The sequence below is a fragment of the Bolinopsis microptera genome, chromosome 7 (genome assembly GCF_026151205.1).
Source record: "Bolinopsis microptera isolate Bmic1 chromosome 7, MBARI_Bmic_1.0, whole genome shotgun sequence".
NCBI lineage: Eukaryota > Metazoa > Ctenophora > Tentaculata > Lobata > Bolinopsidae > Bolinopsis > Bolinopsis microptera.
In genome coordinates, this window is record NC_087078.1 from 2693551 (window position 1) to 2718115 (window position 24565).

General features: G+C 37.5%; 2 protein-coding genes across 6 annotated transcripts in view; both read right to left on the reverse strand.

Moving 5' to 3' along the window:
- Positions 1-24565, reverse strand: part of LOC134818475 (mucin-5AC-like) — a 112959-nt gene that overhangs the window by 81035 nt on the left and 7359 nt on the right. Inside the window, exon 1 of one of the 2 annotated variants that reach the window (XM_063828057.1) lies at positions 14654-14658. The exons of the other annotated variant lie outside the window; for it this stretch is intronic. The gene's annotated coding sequence lies outside the window, so the exon portion shown is untranslated. Of the gene's footprint in view, positions 1-14653; positions 14659-24565 lie in introns of those variants that run through there. 2 annotated transcript variants of the gene reach the window in all.
- Positions 1103-23823, reverse strand: LOC134818479 (uncharacterized). 4 transcript variants are annotated; one of them, XM_063828063.1, is made up of 8 exons: positions 8231-8320; positions 6579-6777; positions 3687-3805; positions 3360-3437; positions 3133-3231; positions 2903-3007; positions 2277-2352; positions 1103-1851 (listed from the first exon to the last, which is right to left on the reverse strand). In XM_063828063.1, the coding sequence occupies exons 1-8, from the start codon at positions 8288-8290 to the stop codon at positions 1715-1717; spliced, it is 873 nt and encodes a 290-aa protein (XP_063684133.1). In that variant the 5' UTR covers positions 8291-8320; the 3' UTR covers positions 1103-1714. The 4 variants fall into 4 exon arrangements, with proteins under 4 accessions (XP_063684133.1, XP_063684132.1, XP_063684134.1 ...); XM_063828062.1 differs by having other exon boundaries at positions 2277-2361; XM_063828064.1 differs by having other exon boundaries at positions 2277-2361; positions 6666-6777; positions 8231-8314.

Consider the following 24565-nt stretch of genomic DNA (forward strand, 5'->3'; position numbering starts at 1 on the left):
CTTGTATTTGGCATTGACCAGGACGAAAACAAATTAAACACCGAGTTGTAAACGGAAACCTGACTAGAAAACATAACTGAAGAAATTACCATAACCTTGTAGCACGATGCGTTACTGGCTAGATCGGCGAGATGCGCTACTGTGCCGCGCCGAGCTGCCATGAATTGACATCATAATATAACCATAACCTCGCTCGTTAATTTTTAATTTTAACCTAACTCACAGGGGGGTCTGAAACCAGGTTTTCGATCAAATGCTGCCATTTGTAGTCAAACGTCGCCAACAGTTGCTCTCGTCCAATGAAATCGCTGCATTTTGCAAGTTAGTATGCATAATTGAATTACATATATTCATATGCGGAGCTTGGCTTACATAATGCAGCGATTTCATTGGACTAGAGCAACTTTTGGCGACGTTTGACTACACATAACAGCGTTTGATCGAAAACCTGGTTTCAGCTCCCCCTGTGAACTATTGAAAAGTTTAGAATCATAGCAGCCGCTATTCGGATGATTATGAACATAAATATAAAAGCCTGGGTCCCCAGGTAACTGTTATCATCCCTTGACGGATGTTACTCGTCTAAATTTCTTCGAAGTAGCGCGCGCCGCTTTCTTCTCCATTCTCGAAATATTGAATATGGTCCGATGGCAAGTGCTACGAAGTAGCGCGCGCCGGGCCAGACCATTAACAATGCCCAAATCATCCCTCAACTATTGCGTTTGCCGGGGGGCCCTTTTTTTGCAAAGTGTCGGAGCTCCAGTGATGTAGTGATTAACGGGTGATACTCGTAAAATAGTTGTTTCAAATGTCAAAGACCGTCGACGAGCGTCTTGGTAGGTCATAAAAATACAATGTAGTGATTAAGCACGATCAGCCAAAACCCTAACCCTCAAGAGAAATCGGACATAATTCAGCTTCCTTATCACTTATGTGACCTTGTCATGTGATCAGAATAGTCTTTCTGCATCAGTTAAATCTGGCTCCAAAGTAAGTATGCAACATGTAATGTATAAACGGTCCCTAAAGCCACAAGATGTTAAATTTTCACACAAGTCTTTATTTTATCTTTGCAATAACATTCACAAAGAAACTAATAGAGTTGATATTAGAAAATCAATAGTATATACATATTAGCATAACTAATCACTAGTCAGTATAATAAGTTAATTAATTATCCAAGACTTTTAATCAATAGTCATTTTTATTGTTGGGCAATTGATCATAACTTGATAGAATATTCCCAACATTACAGATTAAGTGAAACCAAACACTATGTAATATGAACATGTCGCAACCATGAAACTTTTTAACCAAAGATACGTTTTTATCTGTTGAAACTACGAACCGCACTGAACAGTAACACTTATTTAACGTAAATATTAATAACCTCATTAATTACAAAAAGTTTACAATATGCAATAGCCCTTCATCATTCATTCCCGGTCATAATTCTGAGTCTTTATCTGAATTTAACAACTCTATACTCTATATAGTTCTAATCAATTAACATTGCATTGTTGGCATATAATCTGTACAATTAGCTTAGCAAATTTTTACAAAAAAAATACGAATTTAAATTTAAATTATTTTTAGAAATCTGGAGAAATACAAAAAAAGGGAAACTTATGACTTAGCTTAAAGCTGCATGCAGGGCCCTGTTCAGGCTTTCGTAGATAATAACGAGAATTGTAATGTCAATACATTTCAGGGTTTATGAGAAGAACTCATCGTCACTAGCGTTGTTCATGTTATTGTTGTGATTGACGGCTGATGCACCGGATGCTGGAGTAATGTAATCCATCTGATCGTAGATGTTCTTAATACTGTCATTATCAGCCCAGGACTCACCTGCATCACAATCATTGAGTAAACAAGTGAGTGGAGATTATCTAGATTTATTAATAAGAGGAGTGCAGCAGAAATATAAAAGTTAAAAACTTGTAGCGGTAAATAAGATGTTATGTTAGACCCTAGCTGCTAAAGCTAATCAGTACGTAATAATGCGTTACGTGACACTGAAAAATGGTCACTAATTAACACGTGCGCGCGGCTTTTCTATGATGTCAACCTATACAAGAGATGTTCTATCTTACAAGAAATCCATTCGCGTGTGCAGCTAGGAGACGCAATATCAAAACATACATGTGAACTAAGAGTGAACTAAGCGTGACGACAGTAATTTGTTAGGTATGGCACAAACTAATGAGTGGATAAGTTTGAAAATAAGAACTAAAGCATAATAACTAGAGAAAAGAAATGTTATAAAAACTTACTTTCACTTTTATTGTATTCCATATCGTGTTCTATTTTACCACTCATATTCAACTCCTCGTCTCGCACACTGAGTGACTGAAGAAGCTGAAGTTTCAAGGATCACATACTAATAAACATAAAGACTAGATATATCATTTAACCATATATATTGTAACGTTTGTATAGTTACTTGAGCGACCGTTACTAAGGACAGAGCACTCTAATCAAACCGTTATTCAAAGTCTACCACAGCATCTTTCAGATTTCTAAATTGCCGCAATTCAGTGAATCAGTAATTCTGAGGATGTATGACGTCACAGAACGTTACTAAGGGTAACGGGTAATCTCCAACAAAATATGTGGCGACACAATAATGCAAACTTGTACAGCACTACTTAAGTGCTTAGTATTTACAGAGATCAATTTGAGTGGTCATTTAAAGTCGAATTTATATTTTATCGGTTGCTAGGTGTTCTCTAGCGACCAGATTCGAAAGATACAATCGTCGAGTAATCTTGGTTTAACAATATCAAAAAAACTGAATTTGGCTGGCAAAAACCGCAGCAAAGTGCAGATAGACAGAGCAGAATGTATCTATTGATTATGATGAGTTCAATGATATATTTACAATTAGTAAATTACTTACCCTTTTTCTGTCCACAACTTTCTTGTTGTGTTCCCTTACTCTCATTACTCTTTCATGAACAAAACCTTCTCGGTTTTTCGAAACTCTATTTAATCTTGTTTCGCTCTAAAAGGGTGGTGTGAGACAATATACAATACAACGGAAAAGAAATGAGAAGTAAAATGAATTGGTCAATGTTGGTCAACAGTTGGTAAATAGTTTAGTCAATAGTTTGTTGACAACAAATTTACCTTCACAAAAACTTGCTGAGCATTTTCAAACTCGAGGCTAGCCTTGTTCTTCTTTTTACTGTGCTGCCGGGACAAGTTCTCTTTCTTTTCTTGAAGTCTCTGTGAAGAAATACACGGTATAACACTTTATTTATTTAGTTTATGGTCGAAAAATTTATCAACCAAAGATTTTGTTACAAAAGTATGACATGGGTATGTCTTGGCCTGTGTAGATGAAACCAACATACCTTTTCCCTGTTTCTTTCATGTTCCCGCTGTTTCCTAGTCAAATCCTCCAAAGTCATCGTCTTGGCTCCACTCAGTTTCTGAATAGATTATGTAATTGTATATACTTAAATTTAGATAATAATACACAATCATATTGGAGATATAACAGAAACGATACACATTGCACAAGCACATACACGCCGATATAGAAAAAAAGATTTGAAAAGTCTTTGTCAAGCATGGCAATGGAAATGCGTTTAAAGAAGCACAGCTTCAACAGGTGAATTATTACAAAATTTATTGCATTTTCTGATATAAATTCGGTCAAGTAGCAAATATCAGCTCACCTGTAATCGTCTGGGAGGATTGTTTATTCTGGCTGCTTCTTCTTGGATCACAAACGCTGCCCCACCCTTGTTTTTGTGAATAATTTCCATGCTTTCAGATCGGCGGCTTCGTTTGTCTGCTAAAGATGGTTAAGGGTTAACACAGTTATACTACGTTCTCGTGTTTAAAGTGGAATTATGAGATGAACTCGACATATTCATCGTTGTAATTTGTAAGAATTCATTTCTCGGTTCAGTTACAACTTGAGTACCTTGATAGCTATTAGCTTACACTTGTAAATACAGTGACAAAATGAACTTAATAATTTATTTGGTTCGAATATGTTGTTACGTCTTTCGCAACATTAAGAGAAACAAAACAAAACAAAACAAAACATTATGAACTCGTAAACAGTAAAATGCTTCCGCGCGAATATTCTCAAACGTGCTCCTTCATAAACTCAACGTCGCCTTGTCTGTTTTAAAACGTTCGGCGCGACATTTCGCACGGAAGACGCCAGAATCGCGCCAGTTTTGTGCAGTCACAGCAAATAAAACGGGGAACTAAATAAGCTACGAAAGAGCCAACTTTTAAGAGATGGCGGGCGGCAGCCCTAAGTTTCGACTCGTCCCCTACAATTAACCAGCCTGCCAACAATTTGTCAAGGGATAAACTGTTTTACTTGACCTGGAGAACATTTAACGGACACTATAGATCTTATCAAGCGGTTTCACAGCGGTGATGGAGTCCTTTTCTAAAATTCGGGCGAGGAACTTTCTGAGGCAGCCAGCCGGCCAGCTGTTACGCTATTTGCAGAAATTTAGGACCATTGGCTCTGCAAAGGTCAACGTTTGGGATTCCGGCCTCAATCCACTTCTTTCCAATTAATTTCGAGAAATCATCTCAACGATTCAATTAGCTTATTGCCAATTGGCCAGTGGCCCTACATGAAACATTTCATACATCTAGAGCATAAAACCAGGTTATGCAACATATTAAATCACTATGGATTGAAATATGGGTCAAAATGAAAACTCAGTTGTTTGCAGGACTGATTGATTGGAATGAACCCCTTACTTCCGATTGAGACTGGTTCTGACCAGGTCCCCATGCTATACCTTAGAACCAAACCATGTAGATTCGTGGGCGTAATGAATATTTATTACTGATAATCCGTTACCTTGGGGACATCGGACAATGTAATGATATTTGTATTCAGTAAACAAAGCATATTGAATTGCACCGACGAATGTTTAGTACAGTAAAACTGGGTTTCTAGCGACCTTAGTTACCATGAAAACCAAATGTGGACATAATTTTCAAGCAAGGCTTCTGGGAAGTATTCGATAATTTGTACATCATCCGATGGAAAGCATCTCATGGTAAATATAAAATAGGCTCATTAGTTTCCTACTTGAAAGTTTTAGATTGTGTTACAAAATTCTCATTAAGTCAAAGCATTTTGTTGATAAGCAAAAATCTAACAAGATATTCGTTGATATCAGTGCTCATGTAGAGTTTACGTAATTCACACGTAATTGATAAACACTAAACTGCGTACATGACGCGTGATGCCTCATGCTTGCCATGCAAGACGCAAGTTTGAATTACTTAAACTTAGATTGACGTACACGCCTTTACTATTATTACTGATCTATGACTATAAATTACGCTGGCTATATGTATATCTGATTATCTAACGTCCGGCTCTACATTCTACAATACTAACCTATCACATCAATCACATCAATCAGGTTGACATTTATGTTATCAATTTAGCTCTATTGAGGTGACACTATCTTAGTGCATATGAATACCACGTGATGTACATTAACTGTAACTTTACATAAGCAAGCAAAGGTGTTAAAACGATTGCAAACAATCGAACTGCTGGGGGTTTATACTACTAAACTCTGATATCAAGCAATGCTTTAAAGAACGATCACGGTGTAACTTGCATGATTGAGAGTATATCATCATATGCACCGTATTCACGCATATCGGAGGATTTTCTCACATCGTGTGAAACATTTCAAACAATTTTTTATAGCAATATAAGAGCATAGAACCAAAGTAAGATTTACATTTATCAAGAATAGTAAAAACTTCAATTCCATAATGTATGTACATTGTACATGTAGCGAACTGTCTTAATATATTTACAATTATATACATTTAAACTCAATTCAAAGCCTGAAAGCCTGTATTACAAATTAATAGTCTGATTGAAGCAGAATAAAAAAGTAAACTTTCGATTTACTGGGTGTCGATTAACAAAGCTTCAATTTTTGTGTTTTATAAACTATTAAAGTTTAGAAGGTTTTTATGATAAAAACATAATTTTCCCTTGAAACTGGGCGATAAGGAAGTGATTCTATGCGGCCACCACACGAATTCTGCCAGGGAATTGTTATAAATTTACCTATCAATATTGGTACCTAATCATCAAGCCTAGCAGCATCTATCTCAGTGACTCTGTCAAGTTTAACTCAGACATGAGCCATGTAAAAGATTCTATAACGGTATGCGGGTATGTTCATGGGAAAAGAAACAACTCTCTTGTATCCGGGGGTCCTACACAACAACCACACACGTAAACAAGATCCTCATCTCAGACGGTGGACAGTACAACATGATTCATGACATCTTCAACGACCTGACAAGCGCAGTAACGGTTCCAATAAACACCTGGACACACCAGTGTCAAAATGAGCTCTAAGACAATAGAGAACTACTTCAAGACGCTTTGTGTATGCTCATCAAGTTTAAAATACGGTATTGATATTACGGATAACTAGTGGAAATATTCCCCGGACTGTAGAGAAATTACCAAATAAGATTGCTATATCTTCTTGAATTTTGAAGATTGAAGATGTACATTGTACCTATTATAATATGGTTAGTTAACTTACGGAGCGGTTTATAACGTGGTAAATCAGTTGGGAAAACATCAGCTGGAAGAGAATCGTTAGGAATGTCAGCTAGAGGGGGGACATTACCTCTTGATCCGGCAATGTCCGGCAGGGGAGGGGCTGGTGAGCCCCAGGTTCTCCTCTGTATAAACATCTCCTCATCTGACCCTCCAAACTCTTCACTAGAACCCTCGGATCCCTGAAATTAATCTTTATTAGAAGGTAAATAGTAATGGTAAAACAGTTCGTTTGATACAGTAGACAATAATAATAGAATCTATTGTAGCAAGTGCCAAGTGAAACTATTGAAGAGACGATAATAATGTCTTAGACAAGGACCTATTACAAGATATTGAGTTAGCAAACGAAGTTCCCTAAACCAATTTAACTGACGATTCATTTATGTGCTACAACAGGCATAGACAGATTTACCTTTAATAAACTTGGTCACTGGTGGCGAGTTGAGCCATATTCGTTTTGAAAAGTGATAGTACTGTTAGAAGCTGATTGATTGATGGATTTCATGTTTTAAGAAAATTAGGCTTTCCTCCCCATCAAGCCAGTTACCAAGTCTATAAAAGTTCAGTGACAAGTAACCAACAAGTAACCAACAAGTAACCAACAAGTAACCAGCAAGTAACCAGCAAGTAACCAACAAGTAACCAACAAGTAACCAACAAGTAACCAGCAAGTAACCAACAAGTAACCAACAAGCAACCAACAAGTAACCAGCAAGTAACCAACAAGTAACCAACAAGTAACCAACAAGTAACCAACAAGTAACCAACAAGTAACCAGCAAGTAACCAACAAGTAACCAACAAGTAACCAACAAGTAACCAACTTTACTAACTAGGTAACTGATCTCTGGCCAAAATCCATATTCCATATCAAAAGAAGAAAATGGGCGGGGTCGTGAGTGAAACACATCGGTCACAGGAGTCCAGAAGGTCCTGACCCATTTTCTCTGTGGTGAAAACCAAATATGAATGAATGAATGAATAAATGGTGCCCCTTGTACACGTGATTGGAGGTCATAATGCATACCATACTTACTTATGTTACTTATGTGATGCTTTAGCTGCGCTGCAGCAGGGCCATCAACTGAAATGACCACCCTTATGCTTTACTTCGGACAACCATGGCTTTATAGTCACGGCATGTAACCGGCACTTACAGGAAACCGAAGGATCAAGTCTAACGCCAGCGACGGTTAAGGTATTATACCACACTTTCTTCGCCCGAAGCTTCGCTGTATTGATCATGTACAGCTCCTCATTTAACCCTCACACACGATTTCTCGAGCATTCGGCTGAGTAGACCGGGGGGCTGCATAGGTCCAACGGAACCCTTAGCAGAGCGTCAACGACACTCACCCCATGGCTAGCGGCACAGACGGGTATCGAACCTGGGACCCTGTGAATGCGAGGCATTTCACAAGCAAGCTGACTAACGAACTGCGCCACATAGCCATCATAAGATTTCAGAATGAATAGCAAGTGGAGATGACACCGAAAGCTATGTAACAAGTGAATTGTGCATGCAACTACAACATTAAAATAGCTTACGTTCAAATAACTGTTTTTCTGAGCTATGTAACATTAAAATTACATTATATGTATATATATGCAAAAGAAGTATTGAAACTCTCACCAATTTTGTGTCTTCAGATAAGACATGAACTGTTGCAGTTTTAGAGTCGCCACACCCCATCCTGTTTGTATTATGTCATTTGTGCTTCCTGGAAACAATTTTATTTGACAAAATTATCAAAATATATGATACTGTAAATAAAATTATATAAATATATGGTTTTACAAAGGGCAAAATGTGGATTTTTGACATGCTAATAATGTTGTCCTTTTCAGTCTCAACATCGAATGAGTAAAGATTGAGAAAAAGTGTCCCCAAGGTAGAAGAAGCAGTCCTCAGAAGTGCAAGAATGATAAGTATCAGCTGCACAACTCATCAATAGTGATATATATGACTGCAATATAATTTATTAAATCTAAAATAGTTAATAATTTAACTAATTATTAACAGGCCCCTTTAAGTGGGCAATAACATCCGCTTTATAAACATAACATACATGACGCTTGAATGCTTTATTGACCCGGGCAGGCACCAGGGGCAGACATCCCAACACTAGTGTGTTGGGCTGCTTCAGGATGTGTTAGATACCAGAGAAGACACCCCCTGTACTGCTTTAGTTCAAGGCATATGAGCCCTGGTTTCCTGCCACATTGGTACCTCTGAAAGTACAGAAAAGTGGTGGATTTCGGGGTCCAGGATCCTCCCTCTTTATTAAGGTGGTATGAGATGTGTGCAGAGTCTTGATTTTATTATACCAAAGTTGTGATCCAAGGTTGGTAATCATCTAAATGATTTCATATGAGACCGTTTAACTTTATTCGTTCATAGTCTATCTAGTTGGCCAAATCCTGGAGGGATTCCCCAAAGAAATTCAACTCTCCTAATAAATTACTGCAATATAAGCAAAATAGAAGAGGGCCACCAGGGCACTGCATTTAAAGAGGTCTGATCAATATTTTAATGAATTGTCCGTTGACCACAAATACAGGTAACAATAGACTGTATCAAATTGAGGTCCACAGTAAGTGAGGTTGTGAGGAACAAAGAAGACTGGGCTCTAATCAAAGCAAGTAAACTGCTTTCTTGCAATGCATTGGTGCACTCTATTTGATGACGATATTAATAAGTTTTTGCAATCTGATTGACCTGCAAAAGAGAAAAGGGCTTTCAGAGCACTACACTTTAAGAGGTCTGATCGATATTTTAACCAAGATGAATTATCAATGACCTTTGTTAGTTTGGCGACAAATGGAGGTACCACTAGACTACATCAAATTGAGTTCCATTGTCTGGGAGGTGCACCTCCCAGACAATGGAACTCAATTTGAGTGGTGACTCCAGACATACAAAGAAGACTGGATTCCAATCAAAGCAATCAAACGGTCCATGACTGGTACAATCTGTAGAATTCGGCACTCGATACCTGCTGAACTATATTTGAAAATACATAATGCTCTCTTTGAATCACATCTCAGTTGTGGTATAAGTGTTTGGGGCATTGTCCTCAAAAAACGGTCAAATGATAAAAACGACTCATATAGATAAACAATCAACATGTGCACGAACTAGACCATACTAGCAGGAACCTGTATAACCCTAAAATGGTGTCAAGACTCAAGAGACTAAAATAATTATCACCTATTTAATTCACATTTTTGACACCACTTGGGAGTCCAAATTTTGGGCCCTAAAATTCCTATTCCTTGGCAAATTTTTTATTTTTTCATGCTGATTTGGAGGCCATTAAAGCATTTTACCCAGTCAAAAAAGTTTCAATTGTATATCTTTTACGGTTTTTGCGGAAAGTCGCGCTAAAGTTGATGCCGTGGTGTCAAGTAAAATGGTACGGATAAACACATATATAACGTCTTGCTTTATATATAGTAAGATGGCATACAAATATTAGCCCATAAACACTTTGAAAAGGAGCATACAAAACCCATTTTTAATTCTAATGGTCCAAAACTTGTTCAAGTACCACTGCATTTCAGAATTCTCTAAGATTATCAAGTATCACTGCCCATACTCCCTTTATGAGGCCATCAGCATTTCAAACCGTACAACAACGGTTATTCTTCTAAAGTTTTAATACTTTCAACACTACTATATAACAAATAATTTGAGGACCCCTAGTGGGAATTAACACCTCAATCAAATGTAGCAACCATTACAGGTTGCATGTCGATGTAAATTGTTGTTGCATGATAGTTATTTTAAAGCCCCCTCCCAGATTGCAACATTGCCATGTTACGAAAATATTCGCTGCACTAACAAAATATGCGCCCTTCTTAGCAAAATATTTGCCATGTTATGATGTATTTGCAATGCTGCGAGCGATGATGCAAATATTTCATAAGGAGGCAAATATTGTACTATGAAAAATTTGCCTTCTTAGCAAAATATTTGCCAAACGCTCAAACGTGCGTAGCAAAATATTTGCCTCTTTATGATTTATTTGCGTCTGGGTGTAAACTACGCATTCTTAGCCAAATATTTGCCTCCTTGTGATTTATTTGCGTCTGGGTTTAAACTGCGCATTCTTAGCAAAATATTTGCCTCCTTATGATTTATTTGCGTCTGGGTGTAAACTGCGCATTCTTAGCAAAATATTTGCCTCCTTGTGATTTATTTGCGTCTGGGTTTAAACTGCGCATTCTTAGCAAAATATTTGCCTCCTTATGATTTATTTGCGTCTGGGTGTAAACTACGCATTCTTAGCAAAATATTTGCCTCCTTATGATTTATTTGCGTTTGGGAGTAAACTACGCATTCTTAGCAAAATATCTGCCTCCTTATAATTTATTTGCGCCTGGGTGTAAACTGTATTGTGCATATTTAGCAAAATATCGGCCATATTATGATTATGTATTTTCGCGACTGTGTGGAAATTGTGCATCAATAATCTGCCATACTATAATAGTCAATAATTGTGTTTTGCGCAGTTGAGTTAAGGACAATTGAAACGGGTAAATTTCGGAAGGTAACGAGAATGTTTTCTCCGTGTATCAGTCAATTACAGTATTCAAATTGGCAATTATTATTTATCATAATAAGTAATAATAATTATTATTAATAGTAGCTACCAGGGTGTACAAAATATTTATTATTATTATAAAACAGGATCTTACCGACAAAAATGATTCTTAAAAATACCTTAATGCGGTAAACTGTACCCTTGAAAAAGATTTTCCCAACATCTGTTGCATGCAGCTATATCTCTAATTTCATTCAATTCATGAGAGTTGTCCATTTGCAAATTTCTACTACTTAAATCACTTCTTAAAACCGATAACAAGTTCATTCTAGGTCTCCCCAATCTTCCAATAAATAAATTATCTGATTCAATAGCAAAAGAGAGAGCCGTTTGGGCTGGGGTGTTCTCCATACTCCTGAGAATGTGTCCAAACATCTTCCACCGCTGGTGTTCGATACGCTTTGATAACTTTTCAACTTTGCACCTTTCATACAATGCTTTGTTGCTTATCATACCTTTAGGCCATTTGATGTTTAAAATGGACCTGAGGTGTCTACGATGAAGTGTGTCCATTTTCTCCATGGTTGCTTTTTTAGGACTCCAACTATTTGAGTTGTAAATTAATACAGATACAACTTGAGCGTCATATAACCTCAGCTTTCTTTCAAGGGAAATTTTCTTACCGGACAACCAAACTTTTTCGAAGTTCTTAAAAGCAATTTCAGCTAGGATTCTCCTTCTTTGAATGTCCTTCTCAGTACACAGTAAGGAACCTAGTGACTTATTACTTCGCCATGGTTCATTATTAGCTAATGGCTGACCGTTAGTGTCTTTATCAGATTTTTTCGCCAGGTAGAAGGTACTGAATTCAGTTTTACTTTCATTTACTTGGAGGTTCCAGTCTTTGAGAATCTCTTTCACTGCAGGAAGGAAAATTCTCAGTTTCTCGATGTCCTCGTCAGCAAAGTCACAATCGTCTGAATATTCCCACTCAGTTGGAAAACCTAGTTCTGATACTGGTGGGTTTGGTCTCCCAGATACAGCTCTGAGGTGGTGTAAGGCTGCTGCAAGAATAAGTGTGAATAGCTTTCCAGATAAACTGTCACCTTGAAAGGCTCCGAGTAAACTTTCAAACTCTTCCGACAGTGAGGAGTTAACACGAACTCTAAGGAGAGTATTCGATAGAAGGTATTGAACTAAGCGAATGTCGTCCTCCGAACAACCAGCATCTTTCAAAACATTTATGATAGTATCCCTTTTCACGGTATCAAAAGCTCTACTCATATCAATACCCATTTTGCTAAATGTCCATTTCTTCCTCATCACAACAGATATGAGCATTCTCTGAGCCCACACAATGTCAGAGCAGCTCCTACCTCTCTTGTAAGCACTCTGCCATGGCATGGTGTAGTTGTCAATTCTACTCTCAACCCGTTTTAAGGCAATTTGAGTGAGCATCTTCCTCGATCCGTTTAACAGTGTAAGTGGTCTAAGGCTTGTGAGGGGACCTTTAGGTTTACCGGGCTTCTGCAGAGGAGTCACAATACCTTGTCCTATCGAACTAATGTATTTGTTCCCACTAAATGACTCGTTAATTGCCTCAGCATACTTCTCAAAAGTGATTGGATGGGCGTACTTTATCAACTCATTCTGGAGATTATCTGGACCACTGGCACGGTTTGATTTGAGTTTACTTGCAGCAAGTTTAACTTCAACTGGTGTAATGGGGTTATCAAGTGGTTTTGGATCGCAGGTAAAAGGTTGCAGGCCAGCTTCAACTCCTTCTGTTAGTTGTTTTTCGAAGAAAGATTTCGCTGTGTTTGCTTTCCCTAAATCGGTACCAATAGGATTGTTGTTGGTATCATTGACCACTATGTTACCCGACTTTTTTATACCAGCTAAATATCTTGAAGCTTCAAACATCTTTCTGGTGTCGTCAGTGTTATTTATTTCTTCTGCTAGAGCATCAGCCTTCATGTTATTTATTTGCACTAGTCTCTTAGAAATGCTATTCTGAATCTTTCTAAATGGGTCAATCAAAATATTTGATTGACCCATTTATTCGAACACGGCACAAAACTTAAAACTTGATAAATTAAAACTTAAGGCTTATTTAATCATTAATGTCAACCCTGATTTATGAATTTATCAAGTCAATATTTTAAAAGTTCGTCAAAGCAGCTTCAAAATAGAACTTAATACGCATTAACTGTCGCAGAATAAGCGTCATGATTAATTAGTTTTACAAAAAGATATTGAAACCACAACAAAAAATTAGAAGACTAAGTGTGTGCCATTTTCTATAAGTATAATAAAGTGTCAACTCGGACTGTCCAACTTTTTAAAAATCGTACACTTATTTTACTTGGGGCATTCAAACAGCCACTTTAATTCTGATGGTAAAATGGTACACCAGCACAACAAGCATGGTCCCAACGACCGAAAAGCCTACAGCAGCTAGATACATAGGATTAAATCTAGAGAGCTGGGAAAGAGTCAATCTTTTTGATACATTTACAACGTTCTTTTTGAGTCCAGGTCTTTTATACCTGTCAAGTCCTGCCTGGCTCCTATGTCCTGTTCTCTGCATGATCACGTTGTCATCTACACCTTCCTGGTTGAGACGGGTAGCGACGGTCGCTCTCAATGAACGTAGTGACAGTCGTTTATCTTCAGAGTCCAAGCCAGCAAGAGGGAAGTAGCGCTTCATTAACTGGTTGAAATAGTTGCGTCCTAGAGCTCTCTTTGTCCCGAACCTGAAGATTGTTTATATAGACGAAAATTGAAATATCAACAGATTCCTATCATCAGCAGATTATCAACTAAAGCAGAGTTGAAAGATTATTAAAAATCTTAGGAAACACTCAACTAGGCCTAGGGAAGTTGAGAGGCCTCAAATCAAGTCTCATTAAAGAGATATCAATAGAGTGTGAGCCACTGCCAGACTAACCTGTGATTAGAGTTTGCCAGGCTCTATGAGCTTATGAGTGTGGCAGAGAGTGTCTTCTTTGTCCTATCCTTTGTCCGTGATGCTGGTAACGTACTCTTGTTGCAGGTGGGGGTGACATAAACTCATTTGCATGAAGGATAACGAGGTTAGTTTAGTATTGACTAAAGGAAACAGGTGAATCGTTGAATAACTGGTACAATCGAGCAGAAACTCTAAATATAAATAACAATCTTCTAGTACTATAAACGTGTAGCCTTGGTACCTTACAAATCTATTCTACCACTTAATACATTAACATATCTAAAAAGGCACGTATAGATATATCCCTAAAACCCCCCGTGATAACCGTCACGTGTAAAACCTACATTAATTACTACCCCACGTCACGTGATACCAGTGACCAGTCACGCGCAATAAACTAACTTCTTCTAACTGCTTCTAGGCAACTGCCCAGTGTTGCCCAAAAGCAACGGGTCTGTAACTCCTAAACTAAAGGACCTACGGACTTCCGGATTTCAAATTTCAAAATAGATACCATAAACCACCTAGAATCTATGAATCAAATTATTTTTAAAAAACTTTTTGGAGTTCCGGGCAGTAATGGGTTAACACGTGGTATATTGCGTTATATCACGTAATACAGAAGACCTGGGACCAAATGAGGTTCCTAGTGAACGGGATATAGTGTGTCTAGCACTTCACGCTTTCACGCAGGTCAATAGCTAATCCAATCAAGCTTACACTCAGCTCAACACACTTGATTTGTAATTATAGTTTCCGAGAGACACGAAAATCACAAATCTGAAAATTTGAACGAAGCCTATAATCAAAACATTATCAATTTAGAAACAATGGACATATTTTATTTGATAATGATCGGGTTAATTGGTTGCTTGACACGTGTTTAATAAGGTGATATGTTTTAGGTTAATCTGTACCAGCTAGGCTGTTTGACAGATTCAATACCTATACGTCCGTGTTTCTTCTACGAAAGCTAAGTTGAACAAGTGGAGTAATATAGCGTTTTATTATTTACTTGACATTATGAGAATAAACAATCAATTGGCGCTTTGGTCATTGAACCACCAGAAGAATCCAAGAAAGACGGATTCACGGAAATTTGGGTTAGACCTTGCCCGTGCCCTCTTCATTCCTGCTATTAGGAACAGGTCCTTTCAACCCACCCCCAGTAATGAATGAGCTCCAAGCACCCCGCAGTATGATAAGGGTTAAAAGGCATCGTGGTATTACGAATAGTAACTGCTATGCAGTGTTGATGATAATATGTAACAAGACCAATTAAGGATACGAAAAGATTCTCGTCTTTACCTGTGAAAGTTAAGGTTATAAAACAACAAATACTTCGCCTAAAGTCTCCTATCGCCCCTTTGCCTCCTGGTGCAACTGCAGCAGCGGAAGAAGTGGCGGGTTGCGAGACTGGGGAAGAAAGGGATACTACTTCGTGTTGTAGATCTTGATCGGGTTCGAAGGCGAAGGGATCATGTCCTGAAATTAGTTTTTTAATATTTAAGAGTGCAAATATCGTGTTTAAAGGTTTTAAATGTGTCAGGTTTTACAGACTTATATTGAACAAAAATTAAGACTACAAATAAAAGAACAACATACTTATTTCAGTTCAATCGTATCTACAAATATCATTTACAAACTCAATTTCGTTTTTATGACTTATGAGTTTTGAAGACAAAAATTATTGAAATGCGTTTTTACAGTCAATAATGTTTTGATGATGCGATGAAGCGTTTAAATTGTTTTAAATTATCTATGTTTATTATAATATATAGTATCAAAATGAAATATTGATATCATAATACATATGTATGATATCAATATCTTATTTTGATACTATGTACCTTACTCGGGATTATTATGACCGGGATAAAGTGGCGGGTTTAGGGTAATTTCGCCATATTTTTCCCGAACCACATTTTCACCGGTCGTTAATAAACCCGCCGACTCAGCTTTTAGGGTTCCCAAGGGGTATGGGTGCTCATATTTTAATCGTTGTCTTATATTCAATAAAGAAGACTATTGGGACACTTGTTGTAGGTTTTTCGACTTCATTTGGCTAAAATTGGGTTGGAAATCAAGTTAAAGGCAACGTTCAAAGCTGTCGCACCTTTAGCTGACAAAATGAAGGTACTCCTAAGAGCGGCATATGATTACGAGTTCCAGGCTCAGAAAAGGGGGGATGATGAAAGGGATGATCCAGATGAAAATAACGAAGATGATTACAACTTATTGGAAGACTAAAAGTCTCTCCCTTTATCTTAATATCGATCTGGTTGTTACGCTTCTTATGTTAAAAATTATTTTCCATCTAGTTTGATTAACCACGAGTCATTATTTCTGTCTACTTTCAACAATTATTGATAATTTGACTTGTTTCACAAATTTTAGCAATGCGAAAATTTCTAAACTTGCCTATCTCTAAATTTACATCTGAGACAAAATTTTTGAATCTAAAATTGAAAGGTTGGACACCGGTAAAATGGCGACCGGGAAAATGTGGTGGGTTTTGAGCAATTTCGCCATATTTTTCCCGAACCATATTTTAACCGGTCGTTAATAAACCCGTCGTAATAATCCCGAGTAAGGTAGTATGTACAGATATAACAATATTTCATACCATGAACGCTAATCTCTTGCTCCGTACTTTCTTCTTGTTCTGAAAGTGCTGATAAATGTCATGTCTAAATACACAAATTATATTAGCTCATCTAGATTCACAAAAACAAACGCTGAAGATGCAATAATGCAGGACAAATAAAATCAATCTTAAAAACATGATATTTATATTTCTCGTACTTACTTTTTCCTTTCTCCTTTCTTCCTCTTTTGTACTTTATTTTAACTCTCCCCGCTTTGGAAGGGTTTAAATTCCTTTCGGGCAAACTCTTCAAAGCCTCAAAGGAAGCCGAGTTCACTGCCTTCACTTCTAAAAAGCGGGCCCCCCTCCCGTCCCAGTATTCCAGGGAAACTATAAATTCTGATAAGTTTCCCGGAGAAGGTACTCCCAACAAGAAGTTCCTGCCAAGTCTTGTTTCTTACGTCGTAGGTGAATCCTTTGTAAAATACAATCATAACTGAATTAAACTAATCATTATTTGTGGTTATATCGCCTGCAACCGGATTAAATTACCTATTACAATATGTTACAACGGAGTCTCTATAACTCTATAACATCTTCACGAACACCAGTATAAGCAATTCAATGTTTATTGGGTGTGGCCCCCACACCCAATTTTCAAATTTTGGTGACGGAATCCTCGAACAAGTAGGTACAGTATGCCATCTGCAACGCAACAACTCTCAAATATAAAACACAGCGGTTGTATAACTATAAGACCCAACGTATGGGTACTGACTCCCCCCCTGTATTAATTGAGCTATTAACAATTTTAACTTTCAAAAATCGCAGTATGGTCTCACTCTCTTTGTGAAACTGTGAAAGTGAAGTTTCTTCAACAAATTATCAGGGCTCTAACTTAAACCAATAAAATACTTTTTAACAAGTCCTTACTACTTTACTGATACCATACTATTCTTTACTCAATACCTAGTTAAGTACACAGTTCAGCTTATACACTTTTAATACGTTCGTTGTTTTTTGCTCTCATTTTTATTGAAGGAAATCAATAATATAAGTTTGGCATGATAGAGCGGGATTGTAAAAGATAGGTTTGGAGAGTTTTTCGCATGGCGACTGTTCCATGTGTTGAAGTAATCATGCAGAATCGTATTTCTCAAATAACTGCACCTTGACAAAGAAACGCATGAATATTATTCAATTATTGAAGAAGGCAAAATCAGCAGCTCAAGTCTGACGTTATATCTTATCACGGTCAGCTTTAGATCTACAGAATGATTTGCTAGCTACTAAAGATCAGCAGATTAAGGATATCAAGCCCTCTGTTGCTACATCAGTTGAGGACATGGTAAACCAAGTTGAAATTATATAACGTTGTTAGAGAGAGAGAGAGAGAGAGAGAGAGAGAGAGAGAGAGAGAGAGAGAGAGAGAGAGAGAGAGAGAGAGAGAGAGAGAGAGAGAGAGAGAGAGAGAGAGAGAGAGAGAGAGAGAGAGAGAGAGAGAGAGAGAGAGAGAGAGAGAGAGAGAGAGAGAGAGAGAGAGAGAGAGAGAGAGAGAGAGAGAGAGAGAGAGAGAGAGAGAGCCCTCTGTTGCTACATCAGTTGAGGACATGGTAAACCAAGTTGAAATTATATAACGTTGTTGGTAAATCAAGTAGCTCAGCAACATGACCATTGTTGGACCAGAATGTCCTGAAAACTGTTGTCAACGACGTTGTGTAAGACAGAAGCTACAATGATTCGACAAACACAAACGATCACCTGCTACACAGACAGGTCACTAACTGACTCATGAAGCGGGGCTGGCTATATCATCACAACTGACAACAATAACACCGCCCTAGAAAGGCGGTGTTATCTAAACTAAACAAATCTCCTCAAGATTCCCATTTCCCAAGTAAACATTGCTTGAGAGGTATTTACTTGCTTGAAGGTAAACAAATAACAGATTCCGCTGCACGCGAAGTTACACGTCAATATACGAGGGTACAACATCTCATCCCCCTCTAGAAGAAAGATCATCACTGGTTAGTTCCAATTAAGCGACACAGTTATAGTACCCGATTCAGGGCACGATGGTACCCTGATTCGCATGCAAAGATGCAAGCATATTTTATCACTGGATCGTTTTTACCAGACAGCAGTCGGCTGTCTGCACAATAGTTGACTCCCCGAGCCAAATCTGGATCATAATAACAATAGAGCATTAGAGAGAGAGAGAGAGAGAGAGAGAGAGAGAGAGAGAGAGAGAGAGAGAGAGAGAGAGAGAGAGAGAGAGAGAGAGAGAGAGAGAGAGAGAGAGAGAGAGGAGAGAGAGAGAGAGAGAGAGAGAGAGAGAGAGAGAGAGAGAGAGAGAGAGAGAGAGAGAGAGAGAGAGAGAGAGAGAGAGAGAGAGAGAGAGAGAGAGAGAGAGAGAGAGAGAGAGAGAGAGAGAGAGAGAGAGAGAGAGAGAGAGAGAGAGAGAGAGAGAGAGAGAGAGAGAGAGAGAGAGAGAGAGAGAGAGAGAGAGACATGCTACCCTGTTCATTATTAGCCGAAAATATTTTTTTGGTTTTTCAAAGTCCGCACCCAGCCCTCGATACACAATTTTGGACTCGAGGCTTCCCCTGATAATGCGATTGAGGTTACACTATTTTACGCAATTTTGTTACTATACTATTACACAAAAATTTGAATGTTGGCAGGATTCAGATTGGATCATCAAATTAGAGTCATGACTGGGGACCCTGAAAGTGAACCCGCCCTGACTGAAATCTAATTAGGGCAAATTCCAAGCAATTTTGGGAACAATCCTATACTGTAACTGATGCCTCACGTAATTGTAATTAAATAAATTCGCTGCATACACAAATTTCCGATAAAATATATCATAATCTGAAAATAACTGCATTTTAGAACTATAATATTTGTAATTGGATATTCTTTCAGAATCACTAAATGTAACAATTGAACAATTATGTTAATCAAAAGATAATTACCTCATACATGTCTTCTATATGTGAAATTCATTGACAATTGAACTATTGACAAATAGTGACTGAAACGATAGATCATGTGTATTTTTAGATTATGCTACAATCTTACAATGTGAACAATGAACAGGTAGTTGCACTGCAACTGAAAAAGTGCTGTCCTCACTACATAAGAACATAGCAATCTAATCTAAAAATGGCAACATGAGAACTCAAGTTACTGTTAAGCAAACAGTTATTTTCCATTCCTTGGGGCCTGTCAATTTAGCTTTGTATTAATATTATAATAACGTAGCTTTCTCGAGATAATTTTATGGAAATAATAAACTGATAAAGAGATTTTAGCGAGTTATCGATAATAAATCCAAGTAGGTACAGAAGTTACAGTTGCGAATAAGTAACCTCACATGGGTTGTAGAATCAGTTTAACAACACTTTATACGGTTAATCAACGGAAAGCAGGAAATTATTAATCCTCCTGTCAATAGATTATACATTGGTATTGTTGGTTTTATACTAAACTCGCTTACTTAGATTACAATACATATTTTGCGATTTTGTGCAGTCTACACTCGGGCGCAAACAAATCATAAGGAGGCAAATATTTTGCTAAGAATGCGTAGTTTACACCCAGTCGCAAATAAATAATAAGGAGGCAAATATTTTGCTAAGAATGCGCAGTTTACACTCTGGCGCAAACAAATCATAAAGAGGCAAATATTTTGCTAAGAATGCGTAGTTTACACCCTGGCGCAAATAAATAATAAGGAGGCAAATATTTTGTTAAGAATGCGCAGTTTACACTCTGGCGCAAACAAATCATAAGGAGGCAAATAATTTGCTAAGAATGCGCAGTTTAAACCCAGACGCAAATAAATCACAAGGAGGCAAATATTTTGCTAAGAATGCGTAGTTTACACCCAGACGCAAATAAATTATAAGGAGGCAAATATTTTGCTACGCACGTTTGAGCGTTTGGCAAATATTTTGCTAAGAAGGCAAATTTTTCATAGTACAATATTTGCCTCCTTATGAAATATTTGCATCATCGCTCGCAGCATTGCAAATACATCATAACATGGCAAATATTTTGCTAAGAAGGGCGCATATTTTGTTAGTGCAGCGAATATTTTCGTAACATGGCAATGTTGCAATCTGGGAGGGGGCTTTTTAAAGACATCCTAAAGACTATCAGACATCGTTTTTAAGAGCTGTTAACTCCCATCTATCACCTAAAGAATATCAGACACCACTCATTCCCATCTTCTGAATTGCTGCAAAGGTACTGTAATCAACAACTAAATAACTATAAACAGTAGCATCGGTTTTAGACTCTATCCTGAATTCTTTGCATTACTGTGTTTATTTGAACTATGTCCGGTATCCCAATCAGAAATTACAGCCTTCGTGACAGACCTAACAGTGAAAAGCAAAATGTTCTACCTGTATATCACTAAGTCTTGAAAACGACAATTTGAGGAGACAAATTGCTCGTCTAAACCAACTTACCCCAAGGCTCAGGCCATGACAAAATTGCGGTTCCATTCTCTTGCAGGGATAATGTTCTTATCTCTGAACATGAACTAGAAACTCAAAACTGTGAAGTTAGCAGTGTGACTGAACCTAATAGCAACCCATCTCTTGTGAATTCTTCTGATGTTAACAAACAATCTTCAACCAGTGTTAACGTTGTGGGTAAGTCCATCATCCATATCATGATTTGAGTCGAGGTGTATTCAGGTTTGTTGATACTCTCAAGTTGGATATGGAAACACAATACACACAAACGTTTAACAATAGGACTGTAGCATACTATGGGGATTTCCCATATGCCTACAATGGAGGCTTCCATAACAAAGGCCGTTTAAATGACAAACCCTTATTAAATTCTATTTTAGAACGTTTACGCTCACAGTTCCCAAGTCTGGAATTAACAGCGCCATGATCACTAAGTATGAAAATGGCAAGCAAGGAATACCATTCCATTCAGATGATGAGGTCCATATCACCCAGGCTCCATGATTTCCACCATATCGTTAGGAGCAACAAGAGTCCTCAGTTTTAGGTCTAAAAGCAAAGTCCACGTTGCCAATCTTACTCTCTCCCATGGCGACGTAATGATTAATGACAGAAAATCTCAGGACAGCTTTGAACACAGCCTTATTCAGGACCATACTGACGACATGAGAATTAGCATTACTCTGCGCCAGATTGATGGCAGTGCAACCTTGTCTGCTCCACCCGATACCTCAAGTAAGCTTTCGTTACTGTAAGAGAAACTGAACCCTCAATCAAAGGGAAATCATCACCCAACAAAATCACTCATAAGAGCACCGTACCCCCTGCTTCAGTCAAAAGCAAATCCCTTGCTGTGTATGTTAGCTCAAGCATGTTCTCCAAGTTAGATGCTACAAAACTATTCTCTGCTCATCAAGAAGCACATGTATTTCACTATCCTGGTGGCATTGCAAACGGTATCAATGAACGCTTCCACTCAGATGAAAGAAAGAGGTCAATTGATGCAAATAATGTGAAGACCATCGTACTCATGTGTGGAACTAATGATGTGGACTTAATCCTAGAGAGTCCTCGGCACATGAGGAATAGATTATTGTCACCCGATGAGTTCACAGGAAAAGCAAAGGCCCTTGATAACACCAATCGCTCTATTGATAATCTGATCCAGTCACTTCACTCGTGGGCTCCAGCTGCCAAAATTAAGATCATAAACATTTTACCAAGAGAAAGTTTTGCTAGAAATAAAGCTGATAAATGACATCAATATCTTTTTATCTAATATTCCTTCCAAATACTCGTTTGTTAGCTTTATACCCACAGAGAAGAATCGATTTTTTGTTTAGTGATAGATCTGGATTTAGGAAATCATCTAGTTTTAGTAGATTTGGGGAAGACAATGTGCATCTAAACAGCGATGGTATCTTTAAACTAGCAAAGCACATCAAGTACCATGCTCACCATTGAAATCGACATGACATTTCCACCTGAATATTTATTTTGATTTCAAATTTAAAACTTTTCTATTGAAAATATTTCCAGGCGGATAATATTCACCTGATTTTAGTTTAATCAGACACAACGACTGACACGTTTTGTGAAATGACAAATATTCATAACTCAGCTGACAAATTTCATAACCTTTGCATTGGTCACTGTAACATTCAAGGTGGTCTCCTAAATTTAGCTAAAAGTAATGAAACTTGCTCAACTCATTCGAGATCATAAGCTAGACATACTTTCCCTAAATGAGATGAATCCTTAATGATACTATTGACACAGACACATAAATATTCCTTCCTCCTTCAACATTATGCGATGCGACAGGCCAAACATTTCTAGGGGTGGTTGTGGCTTAATGATAAACAAAAAACTAGCTTACACAGAATTAGTTATGGATAGTAAGCTTGATAACATTGAAGCATTATGGGTGAAGCTTAAGAATAGCAAGATCAATGTTTGCTGCTTCTATCGCTCCGGAAATTATTGCAGTGTTGATAACTTTATTGAGTAAATTCATTTTTGCATGAAAAAATTGAATGGGAAAAAGGTTATCTGGATTGGAGATATAAACATTGACCAGAATAATATCTCATCCACCCAGTACAAAAAATTAGATATGACCTTGAGATGTTACAATCTAGTTCAAACATTCAAGGGATAACTAGAGTTGCTAAACGTGAGACAATTTTACCCAGACTACTATTGATGTAATATTCACTAACTGTATGCAGATTTTGTTCAATCTTCTGTTCTTGATGAACGTATTGGGGATCATCAAGCTATTATGTGTGAGATAGATTGTAAAGTACCTATAGCTCCTAAATTTGAAAAGGTTGAAATTAGAAATCATTGTAAACGTAATGTTAAACAATCTTAGACTATCTAGATACCTGTTCTGATTACAGTCCACTATTGGAAAGTACAGATGTTGAAGCTATCACTGCTGGCCTTTGTCATCATATTGAACAGGCATATGCAACCTTCTTCCCTTGCAAGACCATAGAAAGGCATGAAAAGTTCATACATAAACCTTCTACTGAACTTTTAAATGCCATTAATCATACACATTTTCTTCTAAAGAAATTCCGTAAAAAGAAGGATAAGAGAGACAATGGAAATTGCAATAAATGTGGTACATGTAGCAAATGTATAAAGTGTAATGAGGCCTGGGATTACTACAAGATTCAGAGAAATATTAGAAATAAATTAGCTAAAACCTGCAAAAGGCTAATGTAATCGATGATCTACAAGTTAAAAGTGCCAAGAATGATCTTAAAGGGATATGGAAAACTATCAAACTGGCATCAATATGACCCCTGGTACAACTAATTGTCAAACTATCAATGAGAATGATCCTGAGCTATTTAACTTTCATTTTGCAAATGTTGGATCAAGATTACAAAAATCAGGCCCCCAATATTGAAAGAGTTAGTTTTACTGATTTTTTACCTCCTAGAACTTCTAACATCTCATTTGATAGATTCCAAGAAATAAATGAAACTGATATCCTAATGTATGTCGAAACGCTCAAGAATAACAAGGCCTCATATATGACGATGTGCCTCTATTTTTACTTAAGCAAGCTGTACCACACATAGTTGAGCCACTGACCCATATTGTCAATTGAGCCTTAATACAGGTGTTGTACCAACCCTTTGTAAAAAGCTAGAGTAACTCCCATCCATAAGGCAGGAATGAAAGATGATCCTAATAATTACAGGCCAATATCCATCCTTCCACTTGTAGGAAAACTTATAGAGTACTTTGTCGGCAAGCAACTACACTGATTACATGGAAGAGAACAAATTTTTCATCGGCATCAATATGGCTTTCGGAAAAATCACTCCACAACTTATTTGATGTACGATCTGAT